A 27,823-nucleotide genomic window follows, 5' to 3' on the forward strand; every position below is an offset into this window, starting at 1 on the left:
CTCACAAAAATAGCGAAATTTCGCGTTTTCTTTCATCCTCAATCAAGGGGGAGGGAGTACGCGCGTGCACGGGAGATCTCGGAAAGGGGGAGGCGTCGTGGTCGTCGTCGCGAACGCGCCTCATCTTCTTCTTTACTCAACAGCTGCACCGGCAGGACAGCGACTAAACTAACCGACTCGCTTTACTACTAACATGGCGGACGGACGACATCAAAGTCAACGTTAAGGCAACACCGCAGACACGTCCATAAAAGAAAAAAAGAAGAAGTATTGTCTTTAAAAAAAAGAAAAAATGTGGACGGTGAGGTCGTGGTTGTTTAGACCCTGAACGCACCACCGAGGCGCCTTGAAGTGAGTACTCCTCAAAAGTTTGACTTGTGTGTGTGTGTGAATGTGCTTTTCTCTCTCAAAACGATTGATTTGCGGTGATAATAGAGACGTAATAGGACGTTTGTTAAGCAACGGCGGTGCTCGGACTGCTCCGAACAAAACATTGCAACGGTTGTTTCCGGCAGCTTCCTGGATTTCAACAAAGACTTTGACACACTTGCTGCACACCTGGACGAGCACAGTAGTTTCTGTTTTTTATAAACGCAACGTTTTGCCTTTAATTGATGACGTCACATACTGATATTTTTTGAACAAACTAGCTACATTTGACCAGCAATATAATCACCAAAACAGTTATTAGTGGTATTTATAGTATTATTACACGAGTAGTGCAAACGTATTAGTAGGCCAACCTCTAGTTTTTGTTTAACTGTCATGTTCTCTGGATTACTCAATAAAATACTTCACTTTATAAGATGACTTTCATGCCACTTTATTGTTGTTTGCCCAACAAATATGGTGCTCCAATCATGAAAGATACACCAGACTAGTGATTCTCAAATGTTTTTACCACCTCAGGAAAAATACTTGTCTCTCCAAGTATAACGTAATGACAAACATAACAAAAAACAAAAAAAAACAAAACAGTAGCATAGTAAGCCCATGTATTCATCAAAAACACGGCAGAGGTTTTATATAACAAGTATATTTAATATTTTTGGCCATTGTAACATTACACACACTGCACAGACGTCGACAATGATACACCATATACAGTATATATATACAGATTTGGCGTACCACTGCGCAATATAGATGATAAACTTGTTTTAATTGAGGGCCACATCGCAGTTATGGGTGCCCTCAAAGGACCGCTTTTAACAGTGAATTATATAGTATGAATATAAATGTGTATATATAAAACATGTGTATAATTGTCTAGGTATTTGATTGTCTTTTTTATGTACGCTGTACAAAACACAATCTTTAGATTGTACCGTTAAAAACTACTATTTGCAGTTTTTTTCCCAGCATATAAAATAAATAAATAAACGTACCGTATTTATCGGAGTATAAGTCGCTCCAGAGTATAAGTCGACTAATATTTGCAGGTTTTTTTTCAGCATATAAAATAAATAAATAAACGTACCGTATTTATCGGAGTATAAGTCGCTCCAGAGTATAAGTCGCACCGGCCGAAAATGCATAAAAAGAAGGAAAAAAATATATATAAGTCGCATTTTTTGGGGAAATTTATTTGATAAAAGCCAACACCAAGAATATACATTTGAAAGGCAATTTAAAATAAATAAAGAATAGTGAACAACAGGTTGAATAAGTGTACGTTATATGAGGCATAAATAACCAACTGGTATGTTAACGTAACATATTATGGTAAGAGTCATTCAAATAACTATAACATAAAGAACATGCTATACGTTACGTCACTCCTAATCGCTAAATCCCATGAAATCTTATACGTCTAGTCTCTTACGTGAATGAGATAAATAATATTATTTGATATTTTACGCTAATGTGTTAATAATTTCACAAATAAGTCGCTCCTGAGTATAAGTCGCACCCCCGGTCAAACTATGAAAAAAACTGCGACTTATAGTCCGAAAAATACGGTAATGGAAAAACGGTACCACTATTTTTTTTTTAACGGAAAATTCATGCTAGTTTTTTATACTGTAAAATCTACGGTTGTTGTGTTTTTATAGTGTATTATAGGGGTGTAACGGTACGTGTATTTGTATTGAACCGTTTCGGTACGGGGGGGTTCGGTTCGGAGGTGTACCGAACAAGTTTCCACACGGACATATTAAGTAGCGTAACGCACGTTGTGTAAACAATGCACACCGAGGCACAACACACGGCATGCTAGCAGCTAACAGGCTAGGATAGACTGACCATACGTCCTCTTTTCACCGGACATGTCCTCTTTTGCGGAGCTGTCAGGGCGGAGTTTCTTAAATGCCTCAAATGTCCGGCATTTTGAGTTAGGGTTGCGTGTATTTTCAATGTACGTTCAGGGTTAAGAAGGGGTTAAAAACAAAACAAATTGTGTGCAGCAGCATTGGTGAGGGAGGGGCAGAGACAGAGAGAGAGAGAGAGTTATGATAAACGCGCATGCGTCGCCAGGCTCTGCTTTTTATCCATAGATTTATCACATTTAATTTTTTATTATCTATAGCAGGGGTGTCAAAAGTGTGCCCCGGAGGCCATTTGTGGCCCACAGCTAATGTTTTAAAGGCCCACGGCACATTCTAAAAATACTATTAAAATAAACAAAAACATAACAAAAGTGAAATAAAAAAGGTGAAATGTAATTTAGAAAAAGTTGCAATGTTGACTAATAAAACAAAGCTGTGTTTTTTTCTTTCAAACTGTCATTGCTCAAAACATAATATTGAATCAAAATGTTATTATGAATTATTGACCTATCCAAGGTTCTGATTACTTCACATCAAATATTCCACTAAGAAAAATATTTTTGGTGGAAGATTTTGCAAATTTGGTAAATAAATAACCCAAAAATGTATATTTTGTTGTTTTCTTACTGTACCGAAAATAAACCGAACCGTGACCTCTAAACCGAGGTACGTACCGAACCGAAATTTTTGTGTACCGTTACACCCCTAGTGTATTATTACTTTATATTGAATAACGGTACAAAAGTGGATTTTACTGTTAAAAAAAAAGTGACTTTAAAATTTTAGCATGAACAATTTGTTGTATTGAAATCATAAGTCAAGCAGTTATTTAAGTATTTATCTTTATTTGAACACATTGTTTTGAAATGTATGATGACTATTATAGATTATTAAAGCGTAAATATATGTAATTGGACAAAAGTACATTTATTTTTGTGATACATTTATTTAGAAAAGATAAGGTACTTTATTAACACATTATTTCCACCCTTTCGGGGGCAAGCAAATTGAAGTGGCGGGCCAGATCTGGCCCCGGGGCCTTGAGTTTGACACCTGTGATATACGCTATCAGTTATATAAATTTGGTTGACAATAGAGCTTTTATCGTGAAATCGCGATGACTCATGTTGATTACAGGTTCTAGCTGTTTTCCGCAAAAGTCGGAACTGGAAAAACCCTCGTAAAGACGGAGCGTTCTAGTTGACTTCAAAGATGGCTGCTCTGGATGTAAACAATGATCTACGTTTCTATAATTTCCATTAGCACTTCTGATTAGTTTTTGTCGCACTAAGTCAGACCTATTCTATGTATTGTTAAACATTTACATATGGTAACGTTACCGGTACGTTTATTTCATGAGTTATTCCATAAGTTGTTTATATTCGGACAAGGCTGCTATGGATGTGGGTCATTTTGATTTTTGACCTCGTAACTGGAACGCTCACAACTCGGGTAAAAGGAACGCACCATAAGTCCGCAATCCTGGCCTCCATGGCGGCAAATAAAACCCTTTTTCTTACAAGTACCACAGGAGGACGAGGATTGGCTAAACATGCTACACTACACAACGTAGGAGGATACAATAGGGCAAGCTAACCGCTAAGCTACAGCTTTTGAATGTAAACATAGGTGGGCAGATCGATACAAATATCGACAGTAGCGATACTAAGAATGAATAGGGCAATATTTTATATTATCACTAAATCTTTTGTCGTTTTTGGGAAGTAATCCCCCGCACACAGGAGGTCTTCAAGGGTAGAAATCAAAGGATTTAAATCAAAGACAATATAGTAGGCAATCATTTAGATATTGTTACACTCCTGTCTGATTTATGATTGTGAACAAAAATGGAATCATTTAATGATCTTGAAAATTTTATGTTTAACTACTTGATGTTGGATTGAGTTTACCCCAAAAAATGTGTACGTAAAGTATCCAAACAGAAGAAAACGTGTCTTATTACATTTTAACATAAGTGTAGATATGAATAAATTAATAAGCAAGTACATGAATAATAGTTTTGACAAAATAATACTACCCGAAATGATACAGCTAAATCCAGATCCTTTGTAACCCGTTTTGAAATAGTTCTATTATTATTTATCCTTTTTTTTTTTTTTTTACTGCATGTCCTTTTCAGGGTTGTGGGGGATGGGGCTGGAGCCTATCCCAGCTTGGGCAGAAGGCAAGATACACACCGGACATATATGCTAAACAAAATATCGTGATATGTATCTTTATGGCAGGGGGGCTGCAATATACAGTACAGGCCAAACGTTTGGACACACCTTCTCATTCAATCAATCAAAGTGTATTTATATAGCCCTTAATCACAAGTGTCTCAAAGGGCTGCACAAGCCACAACAACGACATTCTCGACATTCAATGCGTTTTCTTTATTTTTATGACTATTTATATTGTAGATTGTCACTGAAGGCATCAAAACTATGAATGAACACATGTGGAGTTATGTACTTAACAAAAAAAAGTTGAAATAACTAAAAACATGTTTTATATTGTAGTTTTTTTTGCATTTTATATTTTTATATTTATATTCTAGTAGTTTTATTTAAATATATGTATATATGTATCTGTATTTTTGTATTTATTATTAATGTAAACTTTATTTATTAATTTATTTAACTGTATTTTTTATTTATTGTTAATGTAAACTTTATTAATTTAAGTTGTGTACATTTATGTGTGTATGTATGTATATAACTTTTTTATTTATTTATTATTAATGTAAACTTTATTTATTAATTTAAATTATGTACATTTAAATGTACATAACGATGATGTATCGGGACAGATCCATTAAGAGTTTGAGCAGAAATATGTCATATAGGAATTAACTATACACAATAACACATTAACAAGATGCTACGTCACATGAATGTTTTTGAAGTAATACATTTTGTGACATTAAAAAAACACAAGTAATTTAAAACAACCTTGTTTACTTTTTGATCTCAAAATAAAACAAAGCAGTTTGGCTAATGAATATGAATTCTAATAAACAAGCTTTGTTCTTCTCTTGGTTCAGTACAACAGTTTGGCCAACAACAATAAAGAGTGACACCTCTCACATCGAATACACAATCTTCACAGCCTTCGTTCAGTTCGATGAGAAGACAAAACATTTGAGCTAGTACTGATGTTATTTGAACACTGATAACAGTTTGCAGTTAAATAAAGGAGTGGTCATCCCAGTCAACAACCTAAATAATTTATAAACAAGTTGTGACAATGTTCACGACACATCACCTGCTGCATGTTTCCTCACCTCGTTAACTCTCAGTCACAGCAGCTGATGAACGCTGTATTGAGAAAAGGAAAGCGACATCAAATTGTTTTCTCCTTCGCTGTATACTTTCAGTGTAGGGACAAGTGTCTCCAATATTGTCCACACATGTCTCCATCTAAACACAGCTGTGCGCTCTTAAACACACGCCGTAAGGCGAGGGAAAACCGGACTTTGTGTTGCCTATAATGCATTCATTAATGACGGGGTTTCGGTAATTAAAAAATGTGACGTATTTGACGGAATTTTATCGCAAATTATCATTATACCGTTTACTGTTACATCCCTCCCCCATTAACAAGTAAAAAGTCAAAGGCGGTCCCGGCATGTTCTTGCCGCGGATGTTGGTACATTTTTTGGATGTGGCCCATTGGTGGCGCTCGCAGCCTAACCCTAGGGTTAGAGACACTGACATATAGGATCTATGCAGTAGGTTCTCAAAAACAGACAGTGCTCCTGACACTTAGAGCAGTGTTTTTCAACCCTTTTTGAGCCAAGGCACATTTTTTGCGTTGAAAAAATGCGGAGGCACAGCATCAAAAACGAAACTCAGTTGACAGTAAAAAGTCGTCGTCGCAATGGTTGGATATGACTTTATAGCATACTTGCCAACCCTCCCGAATTTTCCGGGAGACTCACGAAATTCAGCGCCTCTCCCGAAACCCTCCCGGGACAAATATTCTCCCGAAAATCTCCCGATTTTCAGCCGGAGCTGGAGGCCACGCCCCCTCCAGCTCCATGCGGACCTGAGTGAGGACAGCCTTTTTTCACGACGGGAGGACAACAGGGTGACAAGAACTAAATCATCCAGACTAGAGATAAATTGTATTATTATGTTTATCTTATCTAAAAATAAATATATTTATTAATTAAAAAAAAATAAATAAATACATTTTTACCTAATTTTGCTAAAAACATAAAAATTAATTGTATTTTTATTTGTATTTTTTCTGACTCCTTATTACATCCAGCCATAGAATTATACATTAAAATAAACATATTTGAAATAATTGATTTTAAATTGTCATAATAATTCATTTAAAATGACCATATTTAATTATAAAAATAATTGCTTGTTTATCAACAACTTTAGCATTGTATTCATTACATTTTGAAGCTCTCAGAAGCCAAGTTATGTTATATTCCTTAATATTTATTTATGCAAGTTTGAAGTATCAATTATCTAAACACAGTTTTGTTTGCATATTTTCAGGATGTAGATATATATATATATATACATATATATATATATATATATATATATGTATGTATGTATGTATGTGTATGTTTGTATGTATGTATGTATGTATATATATGTATGTATGTATGTATGTATGTATATATATGTATATATGTATGTATATATATATATATATATGTATGTATGTATATATATATATATATATATATATATATATATATATATATATATATATATATGTATGTATGTATGAAATACTAGACTTGGTGAATTTCAGCTGCCAATATACTCCTCCCCTCTTAACCACGCCCCACCACGCCCCCAACCCCCCACCTCCCGAAATCGGAGGTCTCAAGGTTGGCAAGTATGCTTTATAGCATCGATATAGCTCTAGTGTTTTAGTTCTTGTCTTGCGCTCCTGTTTTGGTGGCTTTTTCTTTTTTCGGGGGTATTTTCCTGTAGCAGTTTCATGTCTTCCTTTTATGAGCGATATTTCCCGCATCTACTTTGTTTTAGCAATCAAGAATATTTCAGCTGTTTTTATCCTCCTTTGTGGGGACATTGTTGATTGTCATGTCATTTCGGATGTACATTGTAGGCGCCGTCTTTGCTCCACAGTAAGTCTTTGCTGTAGTCCAGCATTCTGTTTTTGTTTACTTTGTAGCCAGTTCAGTTTTAGTCTCGTTCTGCATAGCCTTCCCTAAGCTGCAATGCCTTTTCTTAGGGGCACTCACCTTTTGTTTATTTTTGGTTTAAGCATCAGACACCTTTTTACCTGCACGCTACCTCCTGCTGTTTCCGACGTCGACAAAGCAATTACCGTATTTTTCGGACTATAAGTCGCAGTTTTTTTCATAGTTTGGCTGGGCTCCAGTGCAACTTATATATGTTTTTTTCCTTCTTTATTATGCATTTTTGGCAGGTGCGACTTATACTCCGGTGCGACTTATACTCCGAAAAATACGGTAGCTACCGGCTGCCACCTACTGATACAGAAGAGTATTACACGGTTACTCTGCCGAGCTCAGACTATGATTACTGGTTAGCAAAAAATATTTTTACCCCAAATAGGTGAAATTAGATACTATCTCCCACGGCACACCAGACTAGGGATGTCCCGATCCGATATTTGGATCGGATCGGCTGCTGATATTTGCCAAAAATTGCTTATCGGCAAGGCATGGGAAAATGCCGATCCAGATCCAGTTTAAAAAAAACCTCCGGTCCGTGTTTTCCAACGCACCGATTTAAATAATACATTCCACTTTTCTGCTGCTCCGTAATTTCCGTTCCGCATTTTCCAGCACACCTTCAACACAGCCACAATTCTCACGCAGTTGCTTTTAGCTGCTGGCATTACACGACAAGCTTTTCTCACTCTTTCCTTTGTCTCCCTCTCACAGACAGCGAGCGCACCTTCTTACACATGTCACATACTGTCACGTCATACGTCACATACTGTCACGTCATACGTCACATACTGTCACGTCATACGTCACATACGTATACGTCCTCCCCGAGCAGAGAGCGAGGTAGCGGCATGGCTAACGTTAGCTGTGATGCTAGCGCAACCGCTAAGGTGCGCGCCTGCTCAAGCGTCCTCTGCGCACGACAAATCTATGCCACGCACAAAATCAAATAAAAAAATAAGCGCATAACAATTTTCGACACACGGACACGACAGAGACAACAGTTTTCGTCATCATTGTTCAAATATTGTGACGTCTGTCGAGACGCTTATCTCCATTCGGTGCCACACGTCCACACCATCAAAATGCCGAGGCAGGCAAAAATTTCCAGATCAACACCGTATGAAAAAATTAGTGATTTTTTTAGTTGTGATTTCCTTCTCTGCATGAAAGTTTAAAAGTAGCATATATTAATGCAGTATGAAGAAGGTTTTAATGTAGACATGCAAGCCTTGAAAGAACATTTTGAAAATCAAGACTACATTTCCTGCAAATGGGTGCATTTCTACCCTATATTTTAACTTTAGATTTATTCTCATATCAAACTCTTTTGGCTGTCTTTTTGACACTTACATCAGGCACCCCCCTCCACACCCCGGATTATAAATAATGTAAATAATTCAATGTGATTATCTTGTGTGATGACTGTATTATGATGATAGTATATATCTGATAGTATATATCTGTATCATGAATCAATTTAAGTGGACCCCGACTTAAACAAGTTGAAAAACTTATTCGAGTGTTACCATTTAGTGGTCAATTGTACGGAATATGTACTTCACTGTGCAACCTACTAATAAAAGTCTCAATCAATCAATCAAAACACATAGAATCATCATACTGCTGTGATTATATGCATCAAGTGTTCATTCAAGGCTAAGGCAAAATATCGAGATATATATTGTGTATCGCAATATGGCCTTAAAATATCGCAATATTAAAAAAAGGCCATATCGCCCAGCCCTAGTTCAATGATGCCATTTCTGTTTGTAATGTATAATTTTGTCTATTTTGTGTTTATCCTTGAATAAACAGGTCAGTTTCTTGTTACCAACCATTGTGTATTATTCAAACTCACCTAATTCAGCTGGCTAGTTGTTATCAAGAGGACTAAAACCCTTTTCAACATGATTCTGACAACTAAGTAGGCTAAATAACTTCAAACTTTAATACATGCTCGGATAGGCCAGTATCGGTCAGTATCGGTATCTGTCAGTATCGGTATTGGATCGGAAATGCAAAAACAATATCGGTATCAGATCGGAAGTGCAAAAACCTGGATCGGGACATCCCTACACCAGACTGTATCTCACGGCACACAGTGGTTGAAAAACACTGACTTAGAGGATCTTTGACTGTGGTATTACGAAAGCAGCCTCATCTTAAAGGAAATCAGTTGTGTGTGCACTTGATTGCTAAAAAACTTCATTTCCTGTTTCGCTACATTGGATTCTTTTCGTGATGCTGAAGAAACATTTTGTGTGGCTTCAGACCGCAAGAAAAGGCTCCTGAGACGGTCTTGTGGTTTTTTTCCCCACAGTTTCTCACTCATCGTCACCACCGTCCGAGCATGCCCACTCACTCCCCGCTGTCGCTTGTGGAGAGCCCGGACGGACCGGTCCAAGACAGTTGGGCCAGCAACAGCGCCAACGTCCCGGGGCCCGGCTCCAGCATGACACCCCACGCCAACTACCTCCCAAAGGCCCACGAGCCGCCGTCTTGTATGTTCTGCGACCAGACCTTCACCCACCAGGACGAGGTGGGTCCCCACGTGCTGACGCAGCATCCCACCACCTTCTCCGAGCCGGCCGTGCTCCGGATCGAAGCGGAATTTAGGATCCCGGGCCAGAGGGCGCGGGCCAAGCCGGGAAGCTTGGCGCCGGACAAAAAGGAGGTGCACAGCTGCGTGGTGTGCGGCCAGGTGTGGCAGGACGCCGGCGAGCTGGAGAACCACCTGAGGAAGCACAAGGACTACTTCACGTACTGCTGCAACGTGTGCGGGCGGCGCTTCCGGGAGCCCTGGTTCCTCAAGAACCACATGAAGATGCACGGGAAGACCGGAGCCAAAGGCAAGGCCCTGCAGGATCAGGAGAACCCCGTCACGGTCAACGACGTGGTCCAAGAGGCTGTGTCGGAGCCCGTGGTCACCGCCTACAAAATGTGCATGGTGTGTGGTTTTTTCTTCCCAGACCACGACAGCCTCGTAGAACATAGCAAAATCCACAATCGGGAGTCGGAGACGGACAAAGACGAAGAGTCAGGAGGCGGAGCTATGGGATTTGTCAGCCAACACAGATTTCTTCAGGGTCTTAATCTCAAGCCGTGTCCCCCAGGAGAGTCTTTGCGAGAAGCCGAAAGAACGTCCAAGTGGATCCCGCAGCTGGACCCCTACAACACCTTCCAGGCCTGGCAGCTGGCCACGAAGGGCAAGGTGGCGGTCGGCCCCGTCACCACCAAAGACCTGAGCCAGGAGGCCAGCACGGACAACGAGGACTGCAGCTCGGACAAGGAGCAGATGAACGCCGCCTGGCCCGACGCCCAGGGGGACAAAGCCGCCAGGGAGGTTCCCGGCCGGGAGCTCAGGTCTCAGCATCACGCCGCCACGGGAAGCCCGGCACCGCGGCTGCTGCAGCCGAGGTCCCTGATGCAAAAGCGCAAAGACACGGAGAGGCCCACCACTTGCGAGGAATGTCGACGGACCTTCAAGACCTACCACCAGCTGGTGCTGCACTCCAGAGTGCACAAGAGGGAGGCGGGGGGCGACAGCCCCAACTCGTCCACGGAGGGGACTCTGTCCAAGGTGGACCACGTGGAGGACGGCGCAGAGGACGGCGCCGAGGAGGCTGTTGTGGCCGAACACTTTGGTGCAGGTTAGTCAATACCAGGGGTCGGCAACCTTTACCAGTCAAAGAGCCATTTTGACCAGTTTCACAAATTATAGAAAACAATTTTTAATGAAATAACACTGCATACAATTTTTTTTTTTTTGCTTTGTGCTATGTATAAACCAGGGGTCTCAGACACGCTGCCCACACCTTTATGTGGAATTTGAAAGCTGGTGCGGCACGCGGGTTTTAAATGAATGGCGCTTGTCAGCATCATGCGTGCCGAGATGGTACAGCATATAGCACCCACTACAGCCAGCGTACCTGATCAGCCACACGTTGTATGGGGCTTCCGCTTGCTCACGTAGGTGACTGCAAGGCATACTTGCTCAACAACCACACAGGTCACACTGACGGTGGCGGTATAAAAAAAACCCCACTTTAACACTCTTACTAATAATGCGCTACACTGTGAACCCACACCAAACAAGAATGACAAACAAATTTCGGGAGAACATCTGCACCGTAACACAACATAAACACAACAGGACAAATACCCAGAATCCCATGCAGCCCTAACTCTTCCGGGATACATTATACACCCCCCCCCCACCAAACCCCGCCCACCTCAACCGACGCACAGAGAGAGGGGGGTGGGTTGATGTGTGAGGGAGCAGGGTTGGGGTGGGGGCGGGGTTTGGTGGTAGCAGGGGTGTATAATGTAGCCCGGAAGAGTCAGGGCTGCATGGGATTCTGGGTGTTTGTTCTGTTGTGTTTATGTTGTGTTAAGGTGCAGATGTTCTCCCGAAATGTGTTTGTCATTCTTGTTTGTTTTGGTTCAAAAGTGTGGCGCATTATTAGTAAGAGTGTTAAAGTTGTTTTATATGACCACCGTCAGTGTAACCTGTGTGGCTGTTGACCAAGTATGGCTTGCTGTCACGTACGGGTGCAAGCAAAAGATGTATAATGTATAACAAGTGTTGGGCTGGCACACTGTTAATACAGATTGTAGAGGGCGCCAAATGTTATACCATCATGGCACGCCCTTATTATAGCCATAAGGGTGAAAATCGGTGAATATAAATCCCGGGAGTTTTCTGCGAGAGGCACTGAAATTCGGAAGTCTCACGGGAAAATTGGGGGGTTCAGCAAGTAAGCTGCTGAGCCGCATCAGAGTGATCAAAGAGCCGCATGCGGCTCCGGAGCCGCGGGTTGCCGACCCCTGGTCTAAACAAAACATTTTTTCTTATTGTGTGCAACAAATACGTCATTTAAAAAAAAAAATATTGCTGAATTGCACAGTAGCTCCACCTACAGGACTGGAGTGGAAGCCCATATACACTATCCTCCAAAACAACAACATCTTGGATATACAGTACAGGCCAAAAGTTTGGACACACCTTCTCATTCATTGTGTTTTATTTATTTTCAGACTATTTACATTGTAGATTGTCACTGAAGGCATCAAAACTATGAATGAACACATGTGGAGTTATGTACTTAACAAAAAAAGATGGAATAACTGAAAACATATTTTATATTCTAGTTTCTTCAAAATAGCCACCCTTTGCTCTGATTACTGCTTTGCACACTTTTGGCATTCTCTCCATGAGCATCAAGCACAACTGTGAAGTGAAAACCATTTCTGGTGACTACCTCTTGAAGCTCATGGAGAGAATGCCAAGAGTGTGCAAACAAGTAATCAGAGCAAAGGGTGGCTATTTTGAAGACTTTTTTGTGTTAAAGTACATAACTCCACATGTGTTCATTCATAGTTGTGATGCCTTCAGTGACATTCTACAATGTAAATAGTAGAAATGTCCGATAATGGCTTTTTTGCCGATATTCCGATATTGTCCAACTCTTAATTACCGATTCCGATATCTACCGATATATACAGTCGTGGAATTAACACATTATTATGCCTAATTTTGTTGGATGCATTAAACAATGTAACAAGGTTTTCCAAAAGAAATCAACTCAAGTTATGGACAAAAATGCCAACATGGCACTGCCATATTTATTATTGAAGTCACAAAGTGCATTATTTTTTTTTTAACATGCCTCAAAACAGCAGCTTGGAATTTGGGACATGCTCTCCCTGAGAGAGCATGAGGAGTTTGAGGTGGAGGGTGTGGGGGGTAGGGGGAAGCAGGGGGTGTATATTGTAGCGTCCCGGAAGAGTTAGTGCTGCAAGGGGTTCTGGGTATTTGTTCTGTTGTGTTTATGTTGTGTTACGGTGCAGATGTTCTCCCGAAATGTGTTTGTCATTCTTGTTTGGTGTGGGTTCACAGTGTGGCGCATATTTGTAACAGTGTTAAAGTTGTCTATACGGCCACCCTCAGTGTGACCTGTATGGCTGTTGATCATTGCATTCACTTATGTGTGTGTGTAAAAGCCGCATATATTATGTGACTGGGCCGGCACGCTGTTTGTATGGAGGAAAAGCGGACGTGACGACAGGTTGTAGAGGACGCTAAAGGCAGTGCCTTTAAGGCACGCCCCCAATATTGTTGTCCGGGTGGAGACCGGGAGAAATTCGGGAGAATGGTTGCCCCGGGAGATTTTCGGGAGGGGCACTGAAATTCGGGAGTCTCCCGGGAAAAGTGGGAGGTTGAAACCGATACGGATAATTTCCGATATTACATTTTAAAGCATTTATCGGCCGATATTATCGGACATCTCTACAATTTACCATATTTTTTTTTTACATTTTAGTTTTTAAAAAATGTAATAAAATGCATTAATAAATTGTTTAATAATAATATTCACTGTTAGAAGCGGGGCCAAAGATAACTGCCATGTGGCCCTCAGTGAAAACCACTCTGCTCTAAAGCATTTTTAGGTTTACTTTCTATAGTCTAGTCCCTTGAAACATGCAAGACAGGCTAAATTTGATCCTTGTATAATTTTATTTATTTATTTTTTTGGCGAAGTTGGCACCCTTTTGACTATCTTGTTTCTTTTGTTAAAGGTGAGGACGGCTTCTACCGAGCCAAAGTGCGCTCGAAACACTGCAGCTACTGTGGCAAGTCCTTCCGGTCAAGGTATTACCTCACGGTGCACCTGAGGACTCACACAGGTACGCCACGTTTACATACACCCCAAATACACATTTGGATTACACCACTCTGTTCACCAATATTTTGGTACTGGTACCAAGATGTATTTCGATACTTTTCTAAATAAAGGGGCCCACAAAAAATGGCATTATTGCCTTTAAGGTACATTAAACATGTTTATTATTGTAATTGAGTCCTTAAATAAAATAGTGAACATACCGTATTTTCCGCACTATAAGGCGCACCGGATTATTAGCCGCACCTTCAATGAATTACATATTTCATAACTTTGTCCACCAATAAGCCGCCCCGGATTATAAGCCGCGCCTACGCTGCGCTAAAGGGAATGTCAAAAAAACAGTCAGATAGTTCAGTCAAACTTTAATAATATATTGAAAACCAGCGTTCTAACAACTCTGTCCCAAAATGTACGCAAATGTGCAATCACAAACATAGTAAAATTCAAAATGGTGTAGAGCAATAGCAACATAATGTTGCTCGAACGTTAATGTCACAACACACAAAATAAACATAGCGCTCACCTTCTGAAGTTATTCTTCATTCGTAAATCCTTCGAATTCTTCGTCTTCGGTGTCCGAATTGAAAAGTTGCGCAAGCGTGGGATCCAAAATGGCCGGTTCCGTCTCGTCGAAGTCATCGGAGTCAGTGTCGCTGTTGTTGTCCAGTAGTTCTGTGAATCCTGCCTTCCGGAAAGCTCGGACCACAGTTGTGACCGAAATATCTGCCCAGGCATTTACGATCCACTGGCAAATGTTGGCGTATGTCGTCCGGCGCTGTCTGCCCGTCTTAGTGAAGGTGTGTTCGCCTTCGGAGCTGTGTGAAAAAAGCCACCCGGCCTCTTCGCGTAAACTTCCCTTAACCACTCGCTCATCTTTTCTTCATCCATCCATCCCTTCGAGTTAGCTTTTATGATGACGCCGGCTGGAAAGGTCTCTTTTGGCAAGGTCTTCCTTTTGAATATCACCATGGGTGGAAGTTAGCATGGCAAGCTAGAACCACAGTGAAGGATGACTTCTCATTCCCTGTGGTGCGAATATTCACCGTACGTGCTCCCGTTCCACAGTGCGGTTCACAGGAATATCAGTTGCTGTGAAATACGGTAGTAATCCGTGTGCGGATGGAGAGATTGCGTCTTTTTATGAACCGGATCCTTGTCGCTTAGTAGGAGCCATTTTGTGGTCTTTACAGATGTAAACAGGAAATGAAACGTACGGTGATATCCGCGCGTTTTTTCTTCTTCTTCCGGGGGCGGGTGGTTGCTTACAGTAGAAGAAGAAGCGCTTCCTGTTCTATGGGGGCGGGTGCTTTCCTTGGCGGTTGCTTGCGTAGAAGAAGATGCGCTTCCTGTTCTACCGGGAAAAAAGATGGCGGCTGTTTACCGAAGTTGCGAGATCGAAACTTTATGAAAATGAATCGTAATAAAGCGCACCGGGTTATAAGGCGCACTGTCAGCTTTTGAGAAAATTTGTGGTTTTTAGGTGCGCCTTATAGTGCGGAAAATACGGTACTAGACAACTTGTCTTTTAGTAGTAAGTAAACAAACAAAGACTCTTAATTAGTCTATGCAGTAACATATGGTGTCATTTATACACCTATTATTTTGTACACATTATAAAGGACAAACTGTAAAAATTGATTATTAATCTACTTGTTCATTTACTGTTAATTTCTGCTTATTTTCTGTTTTAACATGTTCTATCTACTCTTCTGTTAAAATGTAATAATCACTTATTCTTCTCTTCTTTGATACTTTTCCTTAGTTTTGGATGATACCACAAATTTGGGTATTGATCCGATACCAAGTAGTTACAGTATCATACGTTGGTCATAATTTAAGTTCTCAGGTGTCCAGGGACGTATTTCCTGAGTTTATAAACATAATGTAAATGCTAAAAAATATCGATGTAATCATAGTAGTATCGACTAGATACGCTCCTGTACTTGGTATCATTACAGTGGATGTCAGGTGTAGATCCACCCATGGCGTTTGTTTACATTGTGACGGCGGTGAGCTATTGTATCCTCCTACGGTGTGTAGTGAAGCACGTTTAGATATTCCTCGTCCTCCAGTGATAATGATACTTGTAAGAAAAACCTCACTTTACTTGTCGCCATGGAGGTGAGGATTAGTGATTTAGAAGTAGCTAAAACATTGCAGACTTCAGCTGGACGTTAGCTGCCAGCTAGCTAGCCATGCACCTATAACTTTACCTTTATCGTCAGTTTTTAAGCCAAAATGCGTCCATTCTCCCTTTTCTGTCTACACCCTGCGTCTGCTTGTAAGTACTGTGTGTGTGTGTGTGTGTGTGTGTGTGTGTGTGTGTGTGTGTGTGTGTGTGTGTGTGTGTGTGTGTGTGTGTGTGTGTGTGTGTGTGTGTGTGTGTGTGTGTGTGTGTGTGTGTGTGTTGTATTTGTGCGCGCGCGCCATGTATTTGTGCGCGCGCGCCATGTATTTGTGTGCGCGCGCCATGTATTTGTGTGCGCGCGCCATGTATTTGTGTGCGCGCGCCATGTATTTGTGCGCGCGCGCCATGTATTTGTGCGCTCGCGCCATGTATTTGTGCGCGCGCGCCATGTATTTGTGCGCGCGCGCCATGTATTTGTGCGCGCGCGCCATGTATTTGTGCGCGCGCGCCATGTATTTGTGCGCGCGCGCCATGTATTTGTGTGCGCGCCATGTATTCGTGTGCGCGCGCCATGTATTCGTGTGCGCGCGCCATGTATTCGTGTGTGTGTGTGCCATGTATTCGTGTGTGTGCGCGTGTGCCATGTATTTGCACATGTATTTGTGTGTGTGCTCCTGCACGTGTGTGTGTGCGCGCCATGTATTCGCGTGTGCGTGCCATGTATTCGTGTGTGTGTGTGTCATGTATTCGTGTGTGTGTGTGCCATGTATTCGTGTGTGTGTGTGCCATGTATTCGTGTGTGTGTGTGCCATGTATTCGTGTGTGTGCGCGTGTGCCATGTATTTGCACATGTATTTGTGTGTGTGCTCCTGCACGTGTGTGTGTGCCATGTATTCGTGTGTGCGCGCCATGTATTCGTGTGTGCGTGCCATGTATTCGTGTGTGCGTGCCATGTATTCGTGTGTGCGTGCCATGTATTCGTGTGTGTGTGTGTCATGTATTCGTGTGTGTGTGTGTGCCATGTATTCGTGTGTGTGTGTGCCATGTATTCGTATGTGTGCTCGTGTGCCATGTATTTGCACATGTATTTGTGTGTGTGCTCCTGCACGTGTGTGTGTGCCATGTATTAGTGTGTGTGTGTGTGTGGGTGTGTGCGCGCATGTATTTGCACATGTATTTGTGTGTGTGCTCCTGCACGTAGTTGTGTGTGTGTGTGTGTGTGTGTGTGTGTGTGTGTGTGTGTGTGCGCGTGCGCGCACACATGCATTTGTGTGTGCGTGTGTGTGCACATGTATGTCTGCGTGTGTGTGCGCACATGTATTTGTGTGTCTGTGTGCATGTATGTGTGTGTATCTATCTCTCTCTCTCTCTATCTCTCTCTCTCTCTCTCTATATATATATATATATATATATATATATATATATATATATATATATTTCGACAAGGGAAAAAAATCCATGGACTGCATGCAATTTCACATCTAATATCGCAACAAATATGTTATCGTACGTTTCGAACACTTATTTTGTTAGAATAAAAATAAATACCTAAATATCGGCTTGACTCATGATTTTTAAGGAACTTATCTATCAAATGACGGTAAACAAAACTGGTAACTCAGTCGCTAAAAATTTACAGTAAAAAAAACAAAAAAACATTCTCATTTACAGTTATATCATAAAAACAGTAGATTTTACAGTAAAAACTTTGGTACTCTTTTTTTCCATTTCCATATATAAGCTGTAAAAACCATCGTTTTATTTATATATATATATATATATATATATATATATATATATATATATATATATATATATATTACGATGGTTTTTACAGCTTATATATATATATATATATATATATATATATATATATAAGCTGTAAAAACCATCGTAATATATATATATATATATTACGATGGTTTTTACAGCTTATGTAATATATATAATATATATATAAGCTGTAAAAACCATCGTAATATATATATATTACGTAAGCTGTAAAAACCATCGTAATATATATATATATATATATATAATAATATAATAATATATATATATTACGATGGATATATATATATATATATATATATATATATATATTACGATGGTTTTTACAGCATATATATTATGTATGTATAAGCTGTAAAAACCATCGTTATATATATATATATATATATATATATATATATATATATGTATATGTATATATATATATATATATATATATATATATATATATATATATATATATTACGATGGTTTTTACAGCTTATATATATATATATATATATATATATATATATATATATAAAACAATGGTTTTTACAGCTTATATATGGAAATGGAAAAAAAGAGTACCAAAGTTTTTACTGTAAAATCTGTTGTTTTTATGGTATATAACTGTAAATGAGAATTTTTTTATTTTTTTTACTGTAAATTTTTAGCGACTGAGTTATCCGTTTTTTTTGCCGTCATTTGATAGATAAGTTCCTTAAAAATCATGAGTCAAGCCGATATTTAGGTATTTATTCTTATTCTAACAAAATAAGTGTTCGAAACGTACGATAACATATATGTTGCGATATTAGATGTGAAATTGCATGCAGTCCATGGATTTTTTTTCCCTGTCGAAATGTAAAGTTGATGTAAGAAAAGATGCATGTTATTTCCAGGCTTTCATGAAAATGACGTGGCAGGTCTTCATTTTCACACGTGTGCTTTTAAGGAATATTCTGAATGACTGGAACTGACATTTGTCCTAACCCTTATCCTCAGGTGAGAAACCCTACAAGTGCGGCTACTGTGACTACGCCGCCGCCCAGAGGACGTCACTGAAGTACCACCTGGTGCGTCGGCACAAGGACAAACCCTACATGGAGATCCCCAGCAAACTGGCGGCGCCCTCTGCGTCACCCCCGGGCGACGCGACACTGGCGGTGAAGAGATCCCAACTGTGGTTTCCCGAGTTGTTGCCTGACGGAGCGCCAAGGGAAAGCCTCAAAAGCGAGGTGGAGAAAGCGGCCCCGCAGACGGACGAGGAGCCTGAGAAGGCGATCGCTAATCCGGCCATAAAGTGTCCCGTCGCTGTTGATGTGAAGGCGGAAGAGGAGGACGTTAAAGACGAGGACTGCGAGGCGCCGTTAAATCTGTCCTTGAAAGTGTCTCTTTCCGTCCCTGCCAGGAAAGCTTCCAGTCCGTCTGCGTGTCCGTTGTGCGCGTATAAAACCATCTACCCGGAGGTCCTGACTATGCACAAGAGGCTGACTCACAAAGAGAAGGCGGATGTTTCCAGAAAGGTGCTTTTCAGCAAACACAAACGCCTCACAGGGTGCCCGCCTGCCCTCCAAGGTAAAGACGTCTCCCCGCTCGCCCTGATCGACCGGCGCCACCCTCGCCGAACCAAGTCCCCGCCCCCTCAACCCGCACGACCCAAAGGACCCGCATCGATCAACGCACCTCCCGCTCCCAAGCAAGCCTACGACGCACCCTGGAGGCAGAACGTGGAGTCGCACCCGGGCAAGTACCACATAGAGCGCCCGCCCACCTTGGACATGGTGGCGGCCGCCGAGAGGAGTTTCCCCGGGAGGAGCGACGGCGCCATTTGGCAGTCTGACGCCGCCCGCCTCTTCCTGTCCAGCCAGTTCGGGAGCTTCCCGAAGATCAGGGAGTCCCCCGGCAGGAAGTTGAGGCCCGCTCAGCCTGCGAGGGACGCTGGCGAGCGTCCCGGCCTAAGGGGGGGCGACGGCGCCATCAGGCTGCCTCTTCAAGGGCGGGGCGTCAAAGTCACCTCACCCGCAGAAGTCTTGGGTCCAATCGGGAGTGCGTCCGTCGCCAGCATCGGAGGCCGTTTGGAGTCTGACTGGAACATGATGAACCTCCTGCGCTCCTGCACCCCCAACAACCTGGCGTCGCTCTATCACGCCGTCCCGGGCAACCCCAACCATGGCGTGCTGACCAACCCCAGAGCAGGTACGTGGCTTGGCTACACTCGTCCCTCTTTGCTTCCTAAACCTGCTCAAAACATTGAAGTAAACCACTCACTTCTCCTGAACTAGGGGTGTTCCCATCTGGTTTTTCCGATGCCGATACCGATCATCCATGAGTGAGATCGGCTGATACCAATACTGATCACATGTATTAACTGTACATTTTATAATGTATTTGTTATTGACAGCTTAACAATATAATCACAATATTTAATGTACCGTATTTTTCGGACTATAAGTCGGTTTTTTTCATAGTTTGTGCGACTTATGTTTTTTTTTCCTTCTTTATTATGCATTTTCGGCAGGTGCGACTTATACTCCGGTGCGACTTATACTCCGAAAAATACGGTAGTTCCTTATTCTTGTACATTATATTGAGCAAAAACAAAAGTCAATAGTACACAATTACTAAACAAAAGCAAAAAAAATAATATAAAATAATTAAAATTCATTTGTTTTTGCCCTCAAAGTCCTCCTTGTAAGCATGAATGAAAACCACATTTATTTTAAAAATAAATAAAAAAGTTGATCTGATCACTCTAGTTTTGATCATATGACTATTGATACTGTTGTAAGACCGTGTGAAGTATATCACATTATATACATATATATATATATTAGAGATGCGCGGTTTGCGGACACAACCGCGGAGTCCGCGGATTATCCGCGGATCGGGCGGTTGAAATTAAAAACAATAAGATTTTATCCGCTCGCGGGTCGGGTCGGGCGGATTAATTAGATATTTTTTTTATTTTTTTTATTTTTTTTTGCGGGTGGCAGTTAAACCAATTCGGAAATATATATACATAGTTAAATGTTGTTACCCACATACGAAAAACGAGCAGGCACCTGCTGCATATGCCACAACAGAAGAAAAAAAAAGAAAAGAGATGGACACTTTTACGGAGCGGAGAAGGGACGCCTCGCCGGGGTCCGGGACCGAGGCCCCTTCCCCCGAGAGGGCCCCACCGGGAGCCGTAGCTGAGGCGATCCGCGAGAAGGGCCCGACGCACGTCCAGGGTCACTACCGCGCCCACCGCACCGACACCCCGCCTCGTCCGCTTTCGCAGTGCGCTCACAAAAGGGGTGGGGCTCACCCTGGTTGATATAGAGAGCAGGACGGTGGCCATGGAATTTCATTCAAGGTTTGTGATAAACCATCAAACTCATTCGTTAAAAGGACTCTATAGTAATATAAAGCAAATTTTTCTGGACATTATCATGCAAGAAAAGTTTATTTTTGGGATCGCGATCACCGCGTAATGATTTTTAAAGGTTGCATTACATTATTAACTGTCCCATGTGATCAGCCAGTGCGATTGGAAGTCCATGCTCAATTATTGCCTCCGTAAATAAAACTTCGGCATTTATCACATCCAAAGAATCTGTTTGGGCGACGAAAAACGTTGAAAGTTTTCCACTTGTATCGCTAGCAACGGCATTAGACTTGTGTTTTTTTGTCCCAACGTGGTCTTTTACATCGCTAATTCCTCCGTGTCCGATCAAAAAATCTTGTCTGCACAAGGTGCAATTCGCGTAGTTTTCACCCTTTTTTTAAATTTTTTTATTAATATTAGATATATAACAACGGGCGGATGGCGGGCGGGTGCAGTTCTGATCAAACGTTACATCGGGTGGATGGCGGATGGTTGACGACTTTCTGACGCGGTTGCGGATGAAATAAATTGCCTATCCGCGCATCTCTAATATATATATATATACATATATATATATATATATATATATATATATATATATATATATATATATATATATATATATATATATACAGTTAGGTCCATAAATATTTGGACATTGACACAATTTTCAGTATTCCAGCACTGTGTACAACACCACAATGGATTTGAAATGAAACAATCAAGATCTGCTTTAAGTGCAGACTTTGAGCTTTAATTTGAGGGTATTTACATCCAAATCAGGTGAACGGTGTAGGAATTACAACCCATTTTATAAGTGCCTTCCACTTTTTAAGGGACCAAAAGTAATTGGACAAACTAATATAATCATAAATAAAATTGTCATTTTTTAATACTTTGTTGCAAATCCTTTGCAGTCAATGACAGCCTGAAGTGTGGAACACATAGACATCACCAGACGCTGGGTTTGGTCCCTTGTGATGCTTTGCCAGGCCTCTGCTGCAGCTGTCTTCACTTCCTGCTTGTTCTTTGGGCATTTTCCCTTCAGTTTTGTCTTCAGCAAGTGAAATTCATGCTCAATTGGATTCAGGTCAGGTGATTGACTTGACCATTGCAGGACATTCCACTTCTTTGCCTTAAAAAACTATTTGGTTGCTTTCGCAGTATGCTTGGGGTCATTGACCATCTGCATTGTGAAGCACCGTCCAATGACTTTTGAAGCATTTGGCTGAATATGAGCAGATAATATTGCCCCAAACACTTCAGAATTCATTCTGCTGCTTTTGTCAGCTGTCACATCATCAATAAATATAAGAGATCAAGATCCACTGGCAGCCATGCATGCCACTACCACCACCATGCTTCACTGATGAGGTGCTATGCTTTGGATCTTGAGCAGTTCCTTCCCTCCTCCATACTCTTCTCTTTCCATCATTCTGCTACAAGTTGATATTTGTCTCATCTGTCCATAAGATGTTGTTCCAGAACTGCACAGGCTCTTTTAGATGTTTCTTGGCAAACTCTAATCTGGCCTTCCTGTTTTTGAGGCTCACCGATGGTTTACACCTTGTGATGAACCCTCTGTATTTCCTCTGGAGAAGTCGTCTCTTAATTGTTGACTTGGACACAGATACACGTACCTCCTGGAGACTTTTCTTCATCTGGCCAACTGTTGTGAAGGGCTTTTTCTTGACAAGGGAAAGGATTTTTCTGTCATCCACCACACTTGTTTTCCGTGGTCTTCCAGGTCTTTTGGTGTTGCTGAGCTCAGCAGTGTGTTCTCTCTTTTTAAGAATGTACCAAACAGTTGATTTGGCCACACCTAATGTTTTTGCTATCTATCTGATGGCTTTGTTTTGATTTTTCAGCCTAATGATGGCTTGCTTCACTGATAGTGACAGCTCTTTGGACATCATATTAAGAGATGACCTCCCCAGATTCCAAATGAATATACCACACTTGAAATGCCATCTAGGCCTTTTATCTGCTCTTTGTAAATGAAATAAATGGAAAAAAAAACAAGGGAATAACACAAACGTGGCCATGGAACAGCTGAGTAGCCAATTGTCCAATTACTTTTGGTCCCTTAAAAAGTGGAAGGCACATATAAAATGTGTTGTAATTCCTACACTGTTCACCTGATTTGGATGTAAATACCCTCAAATTAAAGCTCAAAGTCTGCACTTAAAGCAGATCTTGATTGTTTCATTTCAAATCCATTGTGGTGTTGTACAGAGCTGGAATACTGAAAATTGTGTCAATGTCCAAATATTTATGGACCTAACTGTATATATATATATATATATATATATATATATATATATATATATGTATGTATATGTATATATATATAATATTAAGGCTGCAACTAATGATTAATTTGATAATCGATTAATCTGTCGATTATTACTTTGATTAATAATCGGATAAAAGAGACAAACTACATTCCTATCCTTTCCAGTATTTTATTGAAAAAAAAACCAGCATACTGGCACCATACTTATTTTGATTATTGTTTCTCAGCTGTTTGTACATGTTGGAGTTTATAAATAAAGGTTTATTAAAAAAAGAAAAAAAAAGAAAAGAAAATTGCCTCTGCACATAGCACAGATCCAATGAATCGATGACTAAATTAATCGCCAACTATTTTTATAATCATATTAATCGATTTAATCAATTAGTTGTTGCAGCCCTTATATATGTATGTATGTATGTGTGTGTGTGTATGTGTGTGTGTATATATATATATATATATATATATATATATATATTATATACATGTGTGTGTATATATATGTATGTATGTATGTGTGTGTATGTATATATATATATATATATATATATATATATATATATATATATATATATATATATATATATATATGTATATATATATATATATATATATATATATATATGTGTGTGTATATATGTATATATATATGTGTATATATATACGTGTGTGTGTGTGTGTGTGTGTGTATAACGTTATTAGGATAGAATAGACTATTTATAATGTGGTTGCAGTGCAGATACAAAAAGTCCACAAAAATAAAGTAAAAAAAACACATGAAAACAAGAAGGAAACATCAAAGAACACAAAGGACATAAAAGAGATTAAACGAGCACAGAACCAATGCAAGCAGCTGCCACTTCAGCGTCGCCATTTCTACATACACCTACAAAAGTAAAACACAAGCGTAAATTGAGAAATGATACATATCGCGCACATACGGTTGCACAATGCATAGACAACAAAACAAGTTACTAAGTAATAATTATATCGCAGTATGAGGTGTATCGCAGTATTAAGTATATCGCAGTATGAGGTGTATCGCAGTATGAGGTGTATCGCAGTATGAGGTGTATCACAGTATTGAGTAAATTGTAGTATTGAGGTATATCGCAGTATGAGGTATAGATAGATAGTACTTTATTGATTCCTTCAGGGAAGTTCTCTCAGGAAAATTAAAAAAATATATATCACAGAGTATCGCAGTATGAGGTGTATCGCAGTATGAGGTACAGTATATCGCAGTATGATGTACAGTATATCACTGTATTAAGTATATCGCAGTATGAGGGGTATCGCAGTATTAAGTATATCGCAGTATGAGGTACAGTATATCGCAGTATGAGGTACAGTATATCGCAGTATGAGGTACAGTATATCGCAGTATGAGGTACAGTATATCGCAGTATGAGGTACAGTATATCGCAGTATGAGGGGTATCGCAGTATTAAGTATATCGCAGTATGAGGTGTATCGCAGTATGAGGTACAGTATATCGCAGTATGAGGTACAGTATATCGCATTATGAGGGGAATCGCAGTATGAGGTACAGGTTATCGCAGTATGAGGTACAGTATATCGCAGTATGATGTACAGTATATCACTGTATTAAGTATATCGCAGTATGAGGGGTATCGCAGTATTAAGTATATCGCAGTATGAGGTACAGTATATCGCAGTATGAGGGGTATCGCAGTATGAGGTACAGTATATCGCAGTATGAGGTACAGTATATCGCAGTATGAGGGGTATCGCAGTATGAGGGGTATCGCAGTATTAAGTATATCGCAGTATGAGGTGTATCGCAGTATTAAGTATATCGCAGTATGAGGTGTATCGCAGTATGAGGTACATTATATCGCAGTATGAGGTATATCGCAGTATGAGGTACAGTATATCGCAGTATGAGGTACAGTATATCGCAGTATGAGGGGTATCGCAGTATGAGGTACAGTATATCGCAGTATGAGGGGTATCACAGTATGAGGTTCAGTATATCGCAGTATGAGGTACAGTATATCGCAGTATGAGGTACAGTATATCGCAGTATGAGGTACAGTATATCGCAGTATGAGGGGTATCGCAGTATGAGGTACAGTATATCGCAGTATGAGGGGTATCACAGTATGAGGTTCAGTATATCGCAGTATGAGGTACAGTATATCGCATTATGAGGGGAATCGCAGTATGAGGTACAGGTTATCGCAGTATGAGGTACAGTATATCGCAGTATTAAGTATATCGCAGTATGAGGGGTATCGCAGTATTAAGTATATCGCAGTATGAGGTGTATCGCAGTATGAGGTGCAGTATGAGGTACAGTATATCACTGTATTAAGTATATCGCAGTATGAGGGATATTGCAGTATGAGGTGTATCGCAGTATGAGGTACAGTATATCGCAGTATGAGGGGTATCTCAGTATGAGGTACAGTATATCGCAGTATGAGGTACAGTATATCGCAGTATGAGATACAGTATATCGCAGTATGAGGTACAGTATATCACTGTATTAAGTATATCGCAGTATGAGGGGTATCGCAGTATTAAGTATATCGCAGTATGAGGTGTATCGCAGTATGAGGTACAGTATATCGCAGTATGAGGTACAGTATATCGCAGTATGAGGTACAGTATATCGCAGTATGAGGTACAGTATATCGCAGTATGAGGTACAGTATATCGCAGTATAAGGGGTATCACAGTATGAGGTACAGTATATCGCAGTATGAGGTACACTATATCGCATTATGAGGGGAATGGCAGTATGAGGTACAGTATATTGCAGTATGAGGTACAGTATTGCAGTATGAGGTACAGTATATCGCAGTATGAGGGGTATCGCAGTATGAGGGGTATCACAGTATGAGGGGTATCACAGTATGAGGCGTATCGCAGTATGAGGTACAGTATATCGCAGTATGAGGGGTATCACAGTATTAAGTATATCGCAGTATGAGGTGTATCGCAGTATGAGGTACAGTATATCGCAGTATGAGGGGTATTGCAGTATGAGGTACAGTATTGCAGTATGAGGTACGGTATATCGCAGTATGAGGGGTATCGCAGTATGAGGGATATCGCAGTATTAAGTATATTTAAGTATTAAGTATATAACAGTATGAAGTATATCCCAGTATGAAGTATGAAGTATATCACAGTATGAAGTATAAAGTATATCACAGTATGAAGTATATCACAGTATGAAGTTTGAAGTATATCGCAATATGAAGTACATCGCAGTATGAAGTATAAAGTATATCACAGTATGAAGTATAAAGTACTGTATATCACAGTATAAAGTATATCACAGTATGAAGTATAAAGTACTGTATATCACAGTATGAAGTATATCGCAGTATGAAGTATATGGCAGTATGGCGGCGTGTCACTAAACATGGTGTATGTGTTCCACCAGGGGGCAGGAGTGTTCTCTTCCATCACATGACCACCACTCCACCTAACCTGCAGAGAAGAGAGCCTGCAGGCTCCGCCCCCAACCCACAACACGGTACCTCCGACCACACAGCCTAGAAGTTCCCTTTTTCTTCTCAAACTGTCAACTTTCTTTTCCCCACGCCGCTACCTTATTTTGGAAGGGCTCAGGGGTCATTCCCCACACAAGTTCCTGTGCCTTCAGTCCCTTTTTGAGCCTTTCCGTGTGACTTTGTGTGACTTTGTGTGTGTGTTTACGTGTGGACATGAACGTGTGTGAAAGTGGAGCTTCTGTCCTCCAGCACTGACCACTTCCTCCCACTGGTACAGCTACTTCCTGCTACATGAAGTCACTTTTCAGCTGCGTCAGACTCCTCAAAGCCTTTATTTAGTTTCACTCGCCATCTTTCAAGGTGAGGAACCGACAAATACCAGCTGTGATTAATCACAACTTCAACTGTACACTGTGAATGGAATCACTCCGATTGTTTACAAGATGTGCCACCTTGGAGATTAAGTTATTTTTCTTTGTTTCACTTATGTAAAATATTGTTTTGAGATTTGTATTAAGACTCGTTTCAATAAAAAGAGGCAGAAAGGTGTGATGATGATTATTGAAATGATCGACGTGATTCGCTTTGTTGTAAGTACCGTGATCGGCCACAAGAGGG

General features: G+C 40.5%; 1 protein-coding gene across 1 annotated transcript; it reads left to right on the plus strand.

Moving 5' to 3' along the window:
* Positions 1-27,823, plus strand: znf217 (zinc finger protein 217). The gene is made up of 5 exons (XM_061925329.2): positions 1-351; positions 9,785-11,114; positions 14,044-14,151; positions 19,057-20,250; positions 27,136-27,823. Exons 2-5 carry the CDS (start codon positions 9,815-9,817, stop codon positions 27,249-27,251), a joined length of 2,718 nt encoding a protein of 905 aa, XP_061781313.1. The 5' UTR covers positions 1-351; positions 9,785-9,814; the 3' UTR covers positions 27,252-27,823.

Source organism: Nerophis lumbriciformis, linkage group LG01 (assembly GCF_033978685.3).
Source record: "Nerophis lumbriciformis linkage group LG01, RoL_Nlum_v2.1, whole genome shotgun sequence".
Classification (NCBI taxonomy): domain Eukaryota; kingdom Metazoa; phylum Chordata; class Actinopteri; order Syngnathiformes; family Syngnathidae; genus Nerophis; species Nerophis lumbriciformis.

Bases quoted from the DNA above. Each gene is read 5' to 3' on its own strand.
- znf217 (XM_061925329.2), top strand. From the start codon at position 9,815: ATGCCCACTCACTCCCCGCTGTCGCTTGTGGAGAGCCCGGACGGACCG. The intron at 11,115-14,043 runs GTTAGTCAATAC...CTTTTGTTAAAG, and splicing joins GGCCGAACACTTTGGTGCAG to GTGAGGACGGCTTCTACCGA. The intron at 20,251-27,135 runs GTACGTGGCTTG...GTGTTCCACCAG, and splicing joins GCTGACCAACCCCAGAGCAG to GGGGCAGGAGTGTTCTCTTC.